The 14,699-nt window shown below is 39.0% G+C and overlaps 1 protein-coding gene across 5 annotated transcripts in view; it reads left to right on the top strand.

Moving 5' to 3' along the window:
* The window catches only part of Txlng (taxilin gamma), a 53,186-nt gene extending 38,535 nt beyond the window's left edge, over positions 1-14,651 (top strand). For 2 of the 5 annotated variants that reach the window (XM_027432763.2, XM_027432764.2), the window contains exons 5-10: positions 1,879-2,073; positions 4,550-4,669; positions 5,500-5,574; positions 8,057-8,149; positions 10,593-10,688; positions 11,765-14,651. In XM_027432763.2, the coding sequence (XP_027288564.1) occupies positions 1,879-2,073; positions 4,550-4,669; positions 5,500-5,574; positions 8,057-8,149; positions 10,593-10,688; positions 11,765-12,103 (918 nt within the window). In that variant the 3' untranslated portion in view covers positions 12,104-14,651. Of the gene's footprint in view, positions 1-1,878; positions 2,074-3,244; positions 3,552-4,549; positions 4,670-5,499; positions 5,575-8,056; positions 8,150-10,592; positions 10,689-11,764 lie in introns of those variants that run through there. The other 3 variants (XM_035449699.1, XM_035449698.1, XM_027432765.1) reach the window with 3 other exon arrangements.
* The last annotated feature ends 48 nt before the right edge of the window (positions 14,652-14,699 follow it).

Below are 14,699 nucleotides of genomic sequence, written 5' to 3'. Positions count from 1 at the left end.
GCCTCCCAAGTGCTGGGATTAAAGGTATGTGGTACCACCGCCTGGCAGGGTAAGATTTTTGAGCTGAAACTCTTGAGCAAATGCCCCATCTCTCAACGATATGCCAGGAACCTAGATACAACAGCACTTAGGACATGGATTTTTCACCAGATAGGAGTTAATATTTGTTTCCTTTTAAGATTTTATTGGGGGGGGCACACATGCTCACAGTGAGAATCTGAATATCCTGGAGTTACAGGTTGATGTGAGCCACCTGATACAGATGCTGGGCACTGAACTTGGGCTCTGTGGAATAGCAATAAGTGCTCTTAATCCTGAGCCATATCTTCAGTCCCTTCTTTACTTCTGATCCTTTGTATTTATTAATTTACTTTCAAAGACTTATGTGTTGAGATTTTTTCCTGCGTGTATGTATACCTGTGCACCGGTACCTAGCTTGGTGGCTGTAGAGGTCAGAAGCAGGCATCAGAAATGAGAATTACCCTGAACTGGGAGTTAGGGTGGTTATGAGCCACCATGTGGGTGCTGGGAATTAAACCAAGGTCCTCTGTAAGAACAAGAACCACTGAGCTATCTCTCCAGCCCTGAACCTTTATAATAAGATCTTAAAGTAGATGGTACCTGGGCTAATAGTGCATGCCTGTGGTCACAGCTATGAAGAAGACTGAGACAGGAATATTGCAAGTTCAGGGCCAGCCTGGGCAACTTAATGAGATCTTGTTTCAAAATGAAAAATAAAAATTGGACTGGGGATATAGCCTACTGGTAGAGCAATTGCCTAGTATGCTCAAGGCCCTTGTTTCAATCCTACTTATTTCCACTACCCCCAAATAAAATGTTATGAGCTATCTTTCCTTTATAACTAGTCATTTTAAATGGACTAATAAAATACACCTGAAGGTAAGCTTTTTAAAATAAGGATGCTATTTATTGGTCTCTTGAGTAAGAGGTATGACCTAGAAAGTAAACTGAAAGAGGGGTTGTTTGCTCAGACTGATCTAAGCTAATTCCTTGTGTGGTTATCAAGAAGCCTGTTCCAGTAGACAGCCAATATCACCCTTAATTGATGTAACTGAGACTCTTTGTATATCTCAACACTCTAAAGGAAAAGAAAAAGTATGTTTTTTCTTGTTTGCTTTTTGGTTTGGTTTTTTCTTTGTTTATTTTTTGAGACAGGGGTTCTCTGTGTAGCAGCTCTGGCTGCCCTGGAACTTGCACTGTAGAACAGGCTAGCCTCGAACTCAGGCTCTACTTCTCAAGTGTTGGGATTAAAGGTGTGTACCACCATTGCCCCAATTGAAGTATGCTTTTAAATAAGCTTTCTGATCCTAAGGGAGAAAAAACTTTACTTTAGAAGCAATGTTTCAGGGCAGTCACAACAGCTTTTTTTCTCTCTCCACATGCTAGGCAAACACTTTTTTTAATCAAGCTACATTTCCAACCTTCTTTACTTTTTTTTTTGTATGTGTGTGTGTGTGTGTGTGTGTGTGTGTGTGTGTGTGTGTCCATTTGTGTGTTGGGGGTAGTAGTGTGAGTGCGCATGTGGAATCCCCCCAGAATTGGGATTATAGGCACAGGCTGCCTGCCATGCCTTAGTTTCTATGTGGGTGCTGGAGATTTGAACTCAGGTCCTTAGGCTTGGGCAGCAAGCACTTAACCGGCTGAAACATTTTCCCTACCCTCTAGTTTTGTTTGAGACAGGGTCTCACTAAGTTGCCCAAACTGTTCATTAACTCACTCTTTAAGCCCAGGCAGGCTTTGAACTTGGAATTTTCTTCTCAACCCCAAATAGCTGTGATGACAGGCCTGGCCACAGCAGCTTCTTTGAGCATTTTGTACATGGGTCTATTATTAACAGAAATTCTTTTGGGTACCAAGGAGGAAAATCTGCAGCAGGCACGAGAGGAAGAAGAACGACGTAAAGAAGCAACAGCACATTTCCAGATTACTCTGAATGAAATCCAAGCCCAGTTGGAACAACATGACATACATAATGCCAAACTCCGACAGGAGAACATCGAACTGGGAGAAAAGCTGAAGAAGCTCATTGAGCAGTATGCACTGAGGGAAGAGGTAATATCATTCTATTGCTTTCCGCAGCTTCTCACTATTAGTGATAACTTCTCTGCTGCAGGGTATTTTAGAATTGTTCATGTGTAGCGAAGGTGGACTTATTACTAGGGAAAGGATCAAACCACTGCATAACCAGAAGGATTAATTGAGAATCCATCTGCATGAATAGGTGAGACAATCTCTAGGAGTCTTGTCAAGTCTAGATCTATGTAATACTAGAAGATGGCATTTTTCACAGATTTTCTTATCTGGACTAATAATGAATTTTTGGCTCTGGAATACCCTGCATCGCAAGACATTTGTGATAATCTATACAATATCTATAATCATTTCATTACATCAGTGTTTCAGGGTTAGTTTTGTTTTCGATGTTTTTTCCTCTTGAGATTAGGTTTTGCCTGTTGCCCTGGGTGGCTTCCAATTCATGGGCTTAAGTAGATCCTCCTGTTTGAACCTCCCAGGCCAATTTCCTTTTTATTTAGGGTTTTGCAGTGCTAGTGGTCAAATCCAGGGCCTTGGCCATACTATGAGGACTTTCTGCTACTAAACTAGTTACCCACAAGCCTATTTTTAATTTCTCTTTTACTGCTGGGATCAATCCCAGGGACCTTGTGCTTGCTAAGTATGTTTTATCACTTAACTTACACCCCAGGGGTGTTTTTTGTTTTAGATATGGTCTTTGTCTGTGGCCCAGAACTCATGGCAGATAGCATCTTTGCCAAGTTCTAAGATTATAGTTTGGCCTTGAATAGTTTTTGAGTTTTCAAAAGTCTATTTTTAATTATGTGTTTGTCTGTCTGGATGTGGGTTTGTGCACACAAGTGCAGTGGCCACAGAGGATTGGATCCCTTGGAATTTAAATTTTAGGTGACTGTGAGCTGCTCAAGGTGGGTGCTGGTAACCAAACTCAGAGCAGTACTTAGAATTAATTGCTGAGCCATGTCCTTAGCTCCTATGGCTTGAACTCATTAAAAAAAATAATTATAAAAAAATTAATTACTTTGTGTGTATGGATGTTCTGTTTGCACATGTCTGTGCACATACAGAGGCCAAAAATGTAGTTTTTAAAATCGTAGATATTTACTATACAACTCAGAAAGTTCTTTTTTGATCATATCATTTTCACACCTAAAAAGTGAAGTTAACATCTGCTTGTCTTTTTAAAATTTATGTGTGTGGGAGTGCCCCCAAGAGGTCAGAAGAGGGTATTGGATTCCCTGGAGCTGGAATTACAGGTATTTGTGAGCTGTCCACCATAGATACTGGAAAACAAACTTGGGTCCTGCAAGAGCAACAGCAAGAAGAGCAGCAAGAGCTCTTAACCACTTCTACTTTCCTGTCATTAAAAAGTCTGAATTGAGATCTAAATAAAGTTTACTTCTGTAAACTTCTGATGTCTCATCTCCAAAATACAGATTTCCTTGGCTTGTTTTATTATTGAAGAGCTTATTAAATAAAGTTTTGTGGTTTTGTTGTCATACAGGTTTAAATTTTATTATTAAATTATTAAAGCCCCAACTTTTCTTTTGGTTTTCTCTGTAACCCTGGCTGTCCTGGAGCTTGCTATATAGACTAGGCTGACCTCAAATTCACAAAGATCCTCCTACTGGGATCAAAGGTGTGCGCTTCCAGACCAGGCCTGGCCCTAATTTTCTTAAGATAATTCTTTTAGTTTTATTGTTTAATGGGTGTTTGTTCAAATTCATAAATAAAAATCTGCCATGTTAATACCTAGGCTATGTCATTACCCACTAGCATTCTCCCTGTCACATATCATACCGTAACAGGAAGAATCCTAATTCTGTAGTTCCAAGGTGGCATGTTTTGATGGCTTCACTGTATATAGTTAGCCACTTACCAGTTTTATTTGGAAATACAACCTTTTCCCAGTGTCTGGTAAGGCACCAAGTACCTTATATGATTTGACTCAGCAAACTGGGTATGGTTATATTCATATTAGATACTGGCATTGAGATTTACCGGGACAGAAATTTACATAGTTGATAAGTTTGCCTTAGCTTGGCTTTGACTTATCATGCTGCCTTCAAATGAGGAATTTAGAAAAATTTAATGGGTAGAAAAAAAAGGAATGGGCAGAAAAAATGTGTGTATGTGTGGATTTATTAGTTTGATCTCGTCTTGTTTGACTTTCTCAGTACACAGCAAAAATAAGAATTTCAAAGCTTAGGGAGAGGGAACTGGGATTGATATATATGTAAAATAAGATTGTTTCTAATTTAAATAAAATTTATTAAAATAATAAAAATTGAAAAAAAGAATTTCAAAGCTTGTGGTGTTGGTGCCTAGCTCCAACAGGGCAGTAGTGTTCTTGCAGGTGGTGTCAAACACTATTGTAGGTGTAGGGACAGAAAGACCTAGTAGGAAAGCAGGGCAAATAGGGCTGTAACATCTTTTATTTCCTCTCCATTGTGTTCCTCTCTTCGTGAAGTGATGGAAGGAATTCTTTTTTTCATAGCACATTGATAAAGTATTCAAACACAAGGAATTGCAACAACAGCTTGTGGATGCCAAACTTCAGCAAACGACACAGCTGATAAAAGAAGCTGATGAAAAACATCAGAGAGAGAGAGAGTTTGTAAGTCCTGTTCCTTAAGAAAAAAAAGAAGGTATTGCCAGTATTTTAAAACATTTAATGTCATCCATGGGGTAAGGTAGGCTTTTAGCTACTTACTCATGTTCTGAGATCCACTTGCCTCTGTCTCTTGAATGCTAGGATTAAGATATGTACCACCTGGGTTTGTTTTGAACAAGTTGACACTAGGGAAAATGATTTATGTTCATTGGTGTAACTTTTTTGTGATTTTGTTGAGTTGGGGTCTCATATTGCAGTCCTAGCTGGAAGATAACCCTGAGTTTCTCTTATACCACCACACCCAGTTTATGAAGTGCTGAGCATTGTGTGCATGTGTAAGGGCAAGCACTATCAACTGAAGCATCCTCTCCAGTCCCCCACCAGTTTTTTTGTTTTGTTTTGAATATTCAGAAACCTGGTCTCTAATTTCATTGTTTTTCTCCATACCCCTTTACCCAGTCTTATCTTGCTCCTCAGGGAGTAGCTTTCTCAGCCATGTTTGAAGTACTTAGCTATGTTTTCTGCTAATACTAGACATGTGATTATTTTCACTTCAAATATTACCCTTAAACCCTAAGTTTTTAAAATTGTTTTAGGTCTCCATAGAACCTTTTTCTATTTAAGCAGTAAAAGATGTCTTTCCACTTCCATAAGCATTGTTAAGCATAATGATGGAAAGTGAACATAAATGGCAACTGTTGGAAAGAAGGTATTCCATCTGTAGGGTTATCATTCTTGCTAAGATAGTGAGTAGAAGGATGTGGCATAACATTTGACATATTCACATTTGTAATTACTGTTAGTGCTTTTGCAAGAATGTTTCTGTTTTCTAGTTACTAAAAGAAGCAACAGAATCCAGGCACAAATATGAACAAATGAAACAGCAAGAAGTACAACTAAAACAGCAGGTAACTTGATAGTTGGGGATAGCAGAATTTGTAAGAAAGATGATTCATTGAACATACCTTGAATCTCCTCTAAGGTGATTTTGCTTGTTCCCAGCAAGAGCTGACCATGGCTAAGGAAGAAGTCTCTTTTCATTTAGGGTGATCATCCAAATTTGAGTGTTCCTAGTTTTAGTATTAAAAGGCCTATGTCTTAGTAGGCTCCCACTCCTTAAATGTCAGTCCAACTGGGATAATTAGTTATCTACCAAAATGGCTCATTTCCTCCTAAGGGAAGCTAGTAAGCTTCCAGATTTAAAGAATGTTATAAAATTTCACATTCCTTAACTCTTTGTAATTTTGTGTCAATTTAGCACCTAAACTGTTTTAAAGCTGCTTGTAACTATAGTTCCACTTGCAGTTCTGTGAAATGCTTTTACCCAAATCTTCCCTTCACTTTTCATTCCAAACTCTGTAGGTGTCCATCCATCTCTTTACTTGAGAAGGTACAAGACAGATTTCTGTCTTAATAGAAGTAATTGGGTGCTTGTACCCCCTTTTAGCCTTTTCACGTTTATTGTAAGGCTCTTTAAAATAAGAGTCTAAATATACTAATTTACTAAAGCCTGGCATGAAACTTTATAAGCACCTCTTTTCGATACTATTTTTGGGGGATAGAGTATTGGTTATATTAACTTCTTACAAAGCTATCCTTTTATTTTTGAGACAGGGTTTCTCTGTTGTAGCTCTGGCTATAGACTAGGCTGGCCTCAAACTCAGAGATCCTCTTGCCTCTGCCACCCAAGTGCTGGGATTAAGGGTGTGTGCCCCCACCAACCAGCAAAGCTAGCCTAAAGAGTGCAAATTTTAGCAGGTATTTATCAGAAGTCTGTGGAACTTTCACCATAGGTTATGATCATGCTATAAGGCTGGTAGGTAATTCAAATCCATTACTTGTCACTTCTATACATGGAGAATCAATGTGGATAAGGTATAAAGTCCATGTTTTACAGATGTTGATAAGCTGTGACCTGTGCCATCTTATTGTTTCCTTTGCTGTGACTTCTTTTTCTGTTACTGAACATTACTATCCTTTCCAAGAGATGATCTTATTTGTTTCATTTCATAAGTTCAAGTGTAATGGTAGTTGCCATCTATGTACTACTGTGGGCCAACACTGTCTCAAAAGAGACAGCCTTCCTTTGGATGTCCTATCTTCAGTTAGAACAAGCTTCATTGAAACTACTGGAGTGTCTAATTTGCAAGCACTGAAAGTGCTCTTTACTCGAGCACCACTGTTGTCCCTGACTTCAGGCTGTCAGCCTCAGGTGCATTGTTAGGCTAGAACACTGGCTTTTGCTCAATCCTTGGCCTTCTGCTGTAGTTTCTGTTCTTTTCCTACACTTTTCTGCAGGTACTTCGTATTGCCTGTCTCCCAGTGATCACATCTAGCCTGGTGAACTTTGCTGCTGCTTCCCCCACCAGTAGCACCTGCTCCAAGTGCTTCCCATATGGCACACCCACCTAGACCTAAATTGTGGGTGGGCTGCCTTCCATCATTACCTCAACCTCCCACATTTTGTTAGATGATGTTGTCTATAATATCCCCCTCTTCACTGATTACATGGTGTTTTTTTGGGGGGGGTTCTAATGAACTGTATATATTCCTCTCTCTTCTCCCTTATTTGGTTCATTACTGGACCTTGTACATGCTAAACAAGCACTCTATTGCTAAGCTATATCCCCAAATGCCCCCTCTACTTTGTAAGATTAAAAATCATATGTGCATGAATGCTTTGCTTATGTATAGGTATGTGCCTGGTGCAGAATCAGAAGAGGGAATTGTGGATAGTTGTGAGCCTCCATGCAGGCACTGGGAACCAAAGCACAGGTCCTCTGCAAGAACAGCAAGCACCTTTCCAGTCTTTCCCTCTTATGTGTATTTCATGATCTTGGAAGGAGAAGACCCTCTTCCCCTGGACTTGTCTCCTTATAAAGATATTAGACATCTCTGAAGGTTTCCTCCTGGAACTTGAAGCTTTTCTTTTCTTTTGACTCTATGTCATCTCTTCCAAAATTGGTGTTTCTTAGTTTTTGTTCTTTCCTTAATCATCTCACTATCCCCAACTACTTTTCTGCCTGCACTCAGGACCTATCCTTAATACTAAGTTAAGAACTTTGGAGAAAAATGGTCTTTTAGTTTTCGTGTGTGTGCGCGCGTGTGTGTGTGTGTGTGGGGGGGGTTTCAAAACATTTGCAGGTATGTGAAATTTCTGAGTTTTAACTAATGGGTTAATTAATGTTAATGTTCCTGCATTTTAAATGTGTTAACAGCAATAGGATTCCCAAGTACTAGATCTCTGTGAGTTACTAGAATTTTAGCCATCTGTCTGCTATGTGTTTGGGTGTTTACTCTTCCACCATTTAAAACAAAATACCATATGTTTATGAGATTGAATTGCTTACCTGGAACTCAGAATAACTCACTTTTTATTTTGTTCTGTAGCTTTCTCTTTATATGGATAAGTTTGAAGAATTCCAGACAACTATGGCAAAAAGCAATGAACTTTTTACAACCTTCAGGCAAGAAATGGAAAAGGTATTTGTATAATTTTTAGTGGACTAAAATATAAAAGGGATCTTAAGAGTTTTTTATTACTACTTAGAATGATTTTACGTTATGATACTGTATTTTATCTATCTTTCCAAATACAGGTCTATAGTTAGTCATTTTATTCTTTAGTGTGCCCCCAAATAGCTATCGTTATAATTTCAGAATTCTTACTTAGTTACTGTAAATTATTTTTGTTTTTGTTGTTTTTGAGACAGGCTTTCTTTGTGTAGCTCTAGCTCTCCTGGAATTTGCTCTCTAGACCAGGATAGCCTTTAACTCAAGAGATCCACCTGCCTCTGCATACCAAGGGCTGGGATTAAAGTCTTGCACCAGCAACTTCTGGCTAATTTCATTAGAAATAGGCCTTTTCAATCACTTAATAGGCTTCTTTCTAATCCTTTCAAAAAATTCCTTTTCTTGCCTGCACTAAAAAGCATTTTGTAGACCAGACTGGCATAATTTGAAGGGACACCCTGTCTTTTTTAGGAGTTTCAATGAGATGCCCAGGCGGGTCTTGAACTCTAGGACTCAAGCACTTCTCCTGGCCTCAATTCTCAGCCTCCCAGGCCAGATAACTGGGACTATAGCTACACACCATATAGTGCAGAAATTTGAACAGTGTTTAATCCATCTTACATAACCAAGAATGCATGCTCTGGGTCAATGTCTCCATTGCATTAGAGCGTTGGTTGCTGTTCCAGAGGCACCTATATTGGGTGGCTCACAACCATCTGTAACTCCCAAGTGACCTGATGCCCCATTCTGCTGTCTGGACATTTTGCTCATGTGCAAATACACCCCAGAAACATGAATATACACATTTAAAAATAACCCTATATAGCTGGGAGATGGCTCAGTGGTTAATAGTGTCTGCCACTTCTCAAGAGGACTCATTCCAGTTTCTCAGCACCCATGTCAAGTCAATCATTAATACCTGTAATTCCATTTCGTGGAAATCCAAAGCCCTCTTCTGGCCTGCATGGGCACCCACAGCCACGCACATAGATATACACATAAAAAATATAAATCTTTGTGCCCCCCCATTTACTTTGTATGTGTAGAGACATGTACAGTCACACACGTGTGGAAGTCAGAGAACTACTTCTGTGAGTAGACTCTCTCCTTACACATGTAGGTTCCAGGGATCAAACCAGTCCATCAGGATTGGTGGAAAACACCGTCTTACTGGCCTTCTGTCCCTTTAAAGGAAATAAAAAAGACCCACCAATTTCAGATAGTGTTTGGCTCATTAAACATGTGCTCCATTACCATGAGCTAAATAGTGCTCATATTACCGCCTTGAAGTATTTTTAGACCTAGTAATCTAGAGAATTCAATGAGCAGCAGATTTGTTCTGCCTACCAGTCCTTTGAGTTGATAATCCGATCGAGGGGTAACTGTTAGGCACAGTAAGTATTAGCTGAATTCCAGCACATGCTCACTGTTGAAGTAGAACACAGTTCAAGACAGGGATTCCCCAAATTTGCTATCCTTGTAGGAAGATCCTGTGGGATGGAAAAATACAGATCACTGGGGGTCAGTACTCAACTCAGTTCTTCCATGAGCTCTTTCCATCACCTTTGTCCTAGTTTGTGTTAGCCACCAGTAGAAGTCATGGTCTGCTCTGTTGTTTCCCCTAACAGCACCTGGCTCAGTGTCCTGACTTGAATTGTGGCTGATACGAACTCAGTGAACAAAAAAATATTGAATGTGACTAATTGATAGGCATAGATAAATCTCATTCCCAACTTCTAAAAATTTAGTTCTTGTAGCAGAGGTTTAAGGATGTTACTTTGCCCAGGCATGATATTACATGCCTTTAATCCTAAAATCCAGAGGCCCAAGCAGATCTCTGAATTTGATGCCAGCCTGGTCATAACAAGTTACATAGTGAGAACCACCCCCACAGACACTCACAATTAAAAAATGTTCCCTTGATTCTTTTGGGCCTACTTTATTCTCTTTATCAAAATTCAAGGTAGAAGTTGTATGAGTTGTGAAGTTAAGAGTCCCACTTTTAGTTCTCAAATGATTGGACCTTGTAGTAGCCCATCAATTTTTAGTCTTTGAAGGCAAAGTTGACAGCTCAGTGAGACAAATACAGTGACAGAGAAGGGAGCAATATTAAAGCCAGTAGACAGCCAGTAGAATAAGAAATGGAATTTAAGGGCTAGAGAGATGGCTTAGAAGCTTACTTGTTCTTGCAGAGGACTGGATGGAGTTCAGTTCCCAGCATCCACAACGGTGGCTCACAACCATTCAAAACTCCAGTTCCAGGATATCTGTTGCCGCCTTCTCACCTCCTGAGAGCACCAGGCACATATGCTTTGCACATACATACATACATGCAGTCAAAATAGTCACACATATGAAGAAATTTTTAACTGTTAATTTAGCATTTTAAATTTGTAATTATATCCTTTCACAGATGACAAAGAAAATTAAAAAACTGGAAAAGGAGACAATGATATGGCGCACCAAATGGGAAAACAATAATAAAGCACTTCTGCAGATGGCTGAGGAGGTAAGATGGTTTCCTGAGGTTGGGATGTGTTGTTAGTTATACATAGAGTATGACAGTTACTGAATAGACTGATGCCTTTCCTGGTAGCTGGATAGTGGTGAAGGGTCAAGCATCTTCTAATACAATGTTTTCTCAAACTTGAATCTGTAACAATTCTTCCTGTAAGACACCAGGATTGCTAGAACCCAGCCAGCAGTGCTGACTCACTAGGTCTGAGTTAGGTCAAGCAACTGCAAGAATCTAAAAGGAGGCTGGGCTTGGTGGTGTACACCTTAATAGCACTCAGGAGGCAGAGACAGGATAATTTCTATGAATTTGAGGCTACATGGCGAGACTTTGTCTTTAGATAGAAACAAAACCAACTGAGAGGTTCCTGATGCATTGAATCCAGGCCTAGGGAAGCTCATTCATTGGACTTCCTAGTATGAATGGCAGAAAACACCCCCAGTAGCTTTCTATCTGAAAAAAAGTACTTTTTGGGACATGTTACAAGGGAAAGTATATTGCTTGCAGTCACTACACATCTTCATAAGTTTGACAGCGCTGCACAATGGAGTACATATGCATAAGAATCTTATTTGGCCAGGTGATGGCACCTGCCTTTATCCCAGCACTCAGGAGGCAGAGGCAGGCAGTTCGAGGCTAGCCTGGTCTACAGAATGACAGCTAGAGCTACACGTAGAGAAACCCGGTGTTAAAAAACTAAATAAAAAATTGTTGTTCTAAGTAAGCTTAGTTTTGCAAGTTTTTGACAACTAACTTCCAATTTCTGTAAGTTAATGTGAAATTTTTTTATCAAGTTAAGGTAATTTAATCTATTTTTAAGAAACAGAATTTAAACCATTGTGTTAAATAGCATTCCTACACTTAAGACGCATAGGTAGTCAAGGTGTGCTAACTTGAATGTTAGGTTTCTGAAGAAACTAAACATGTATAATAGACAGTAACAGGTAGTTTCCAGTGTGGTTCAGCTCAGCTATTTTTTTTTTGTTTACAAACAATAACTGATTTGTATTTAATGAGGTTATGAAACTGTCGACTGGTTTTGTTTTTCATTAAAAAAAAAAACACAACAGAAAACTGTCCGTGATAAAGAGTACAAGGCCTTTCAAATAAAACTGGAACGGTTAGAGAAGCTGTGCAGGGCTCTCCAGACAGAGAGAAATGAGCTCAACGAGAAGGTGGAAGTCCTGAAAGAGCAAGTCTCTATCAAAGCAGCAGATGGGGACTTGGTGTCACCTGCGATGCAGCCCTGTGCTGCCCTGGATTCGTTGAAGGAGATGAACACTTCAAGAAGAGCCCTGGGCATGCACTTGGAGGCTAGGGCCAAGGCCAAGTCAGTGAGTGAGAGAAGAAGTGCTACACAAAAGCCCTCATCTTCAGGTTCTGCGAAAGGCATTGAGTCAGTTGACTAGGGTGAAATGTGATCACTGTATTGAGAGATATATTTTGTGTATAACTTCCTCTGTTAGTAGTAACTATTGGTTTTGTGGTGAAAATTTTCTTACTTTTTCTACCATATCTGTATTTTCTTAGAACTACTGGACTTATGTGGTACAGGAGGCTGCTCAGCAGTTTGAAATAGTTTTAATCTATCAACTATGTTGCACATCTGCCTCATTTCCCCCCTTTGTTGGAGTGCATGTCTTCATTGCTTTGTCCTCTCCCTGCTCCTTGCACCTAATTTTCCTAATTAAAATATCATCAAGACAGGGCCATTAGAGGTACTATGTTCTCATGATGGTTCCTTGATGTGAAAACAATTTTAATTTAAGCATCTTGGCCCATTAATATTAGTCAAAGGAAAATACCAAGATATTTGGTATTTGATGTTTGGTTGGAAAATACCAAGAGCCTATTTAAATAAAGGGGAATGGGGGGACAGGTCAGAAACAAGCTTAGCATTTTTCATTCAAATTAGCTTCTCTTGATTTACTTGACAAATTGAGATGACCACATAACCTTGAAGTTCAAATGTTATTTGTGAACAAAATAGGCAAAGTATTGGATGAACGGACTTAATGTTTCTGTGACTAAAAACAGTCATACTGTGCTGGCTTTTGGATAAAATGTACCACATGTGAAATTAATTTGAACTACCTGATAATCACTGTAGTGGATGGTGGTAGTTTATGTTCCCAAAAAAGCTGACTCTTCTTTGAAAACTGCTCTTCCTTGCAGTACTTTGTGAGTTTAGAAGAATTCATAAGAAGCTTATATTAAAAGCTTTTTCACCCCCTACATTTTGCCTATATGAAAGTTGGTTGTTCATTTGCTCTAAGACTCTCACCAGGAGCTGTGGTAAGCACTTGCCTATCATGTAAGAGGCCCTGGGTAAGTTCCATCAGCAAAGAACGCCAGTTATTTTGTTTCCTGAAAGAGAATTTAAATTACAAATTAGCACTAACTGAACATAATTTCCAAAGTGAAAACACTGGAACCAGCATTTTTATCTTGGAAAGACTTGGCAGATTAGTCAAAAAGACCTCTAACTTATGCTTTCTGGTCCATTTCTCCTTTCTTTGATGCTGTCACTTAAAACAACAAATAAATCAGTATTATTAACGTTTCTACACTTTAAATTTTGGGGAATTTCAAAAGTAAGCAACAGAATATGTTCTTTTTGTTTTCTCAATATTGAATGTGGCTCAGCTACTTTATAAATTAATTTTTAAAAAATTACTGAGACACCACATTCTATTGAGCAAACTCTCAGACTGACACTTGTTGAATTGCATACTGGACTGAATAAACTCCATTTCTCTTTGCTCAGTTTTATTTGTACACTCCTGTGACATTCTAAACCGGGTTCAAACAGTTGAAAATCGACCAAAGGATAGAAAACACTGTCTTTCTAAACTTTCACCATTGGTCATGTTATTCAAGGGGTCAGACAGTGGAGAAAAAGAAATTCATGAAGTAGATTGTAATCTTATTACTGTGTGTCAGAAACAAAAAAAAAAACAATACCTTCCAATAGCATCTTATAAATATTCTCCCACCTTCAGCTACTAGAAATACTGGGTCATTTCTCGTGAAAATATATCAGAGATATAATCTACTTTGAAATTATTACTAATGATCACATTTCATAAGTCTGCTGGATACACAGCTCTTAACATTTTATTAAGCCACGTGTGTAGCCTGCCACATTCTTTTTGTGGTGCTTGTCCTGTGTGGAAGATTGTAAATCTTGGAGCTGTTGCATATTTTCAAGGGCTTTATAAAGCAATGTGATTAACAGTCTTAGCCTGCTGCTTTTGGCTTGTATGCATTCTTAGCTAGATGTTTGGAGGACAGGGATTCTGTCTGGGATGCATTCAGAATCCTTCCTCCCATTACCCTGTGAATAAAAACAAATGGGACCTCAGAGAAGGATACCCTCCCCTAAGTGATCACCTCACCAGCCCAGTGTTGTGGCTTTGTAGCACACCCTATATTCTAGAACACTGTAATGCTACTAGGCTGGCCAAGAAAAGGTTTAAATGTTGAATTCATTTATTGCATTTGGTGCACTACTGTGCAATCTTGATGTATATTTATAGTGGCAGTAGACCCCAAAATGTAGCGAAAACTTGGGTCTTGGATTTCAGGCCATTTCATCCTCAGACTTGTAGAAGTACATTTCCTGGTCTTGAGACCAGTATTTTTTAGTTATGTATGCAACTGCCTTTATTACACACCTGGTTATCACAATTCAGTTCTCAGGTGTTGCAGAGAAATCTACCTCTTTCAGACTGTAGATGGAAATAACTGTGAAAAAATGATGCAGATTATCTTCTAGTTTGTGCTAAACACACTGCTTTATTTTTACAGCCCACGTCTTTCATGAGGATATGAATTGTTAAGAGGCAGTCTTGTTTTGCTTTTCAAAGACATTTTGTAGAGATTTTTCACTAACGTGAATCTGATTTTATCTACTTGATTCTGTATAGATTAAGTAAATATGTATGATGAATTTAACAGCTTCTGTGTATTCTTTGGTTGCCTGTGTGGCCTTACTTGCGTACA

This window comes from Cricetulus griseus, chromosome X (assembly GCF_003668045.3).
Source record: "Cricetulus griseus strain 17A/GY chromosome X, alternate assembly CriGri-PICRH-1.0, whole genome shotgun sequence".
In the NCBI taxonomy this organism is placed as follows: Eukaryota; Metazoa; Chordata; class Mammalia; order Rodentia; family Cricetidae; genus Cricetulus; species Cricetulus griseus.
Note: the sequence above shows the minus strand (reverse complement) of the source record. Positions and strands in the feature narration are given on the sequence as shown.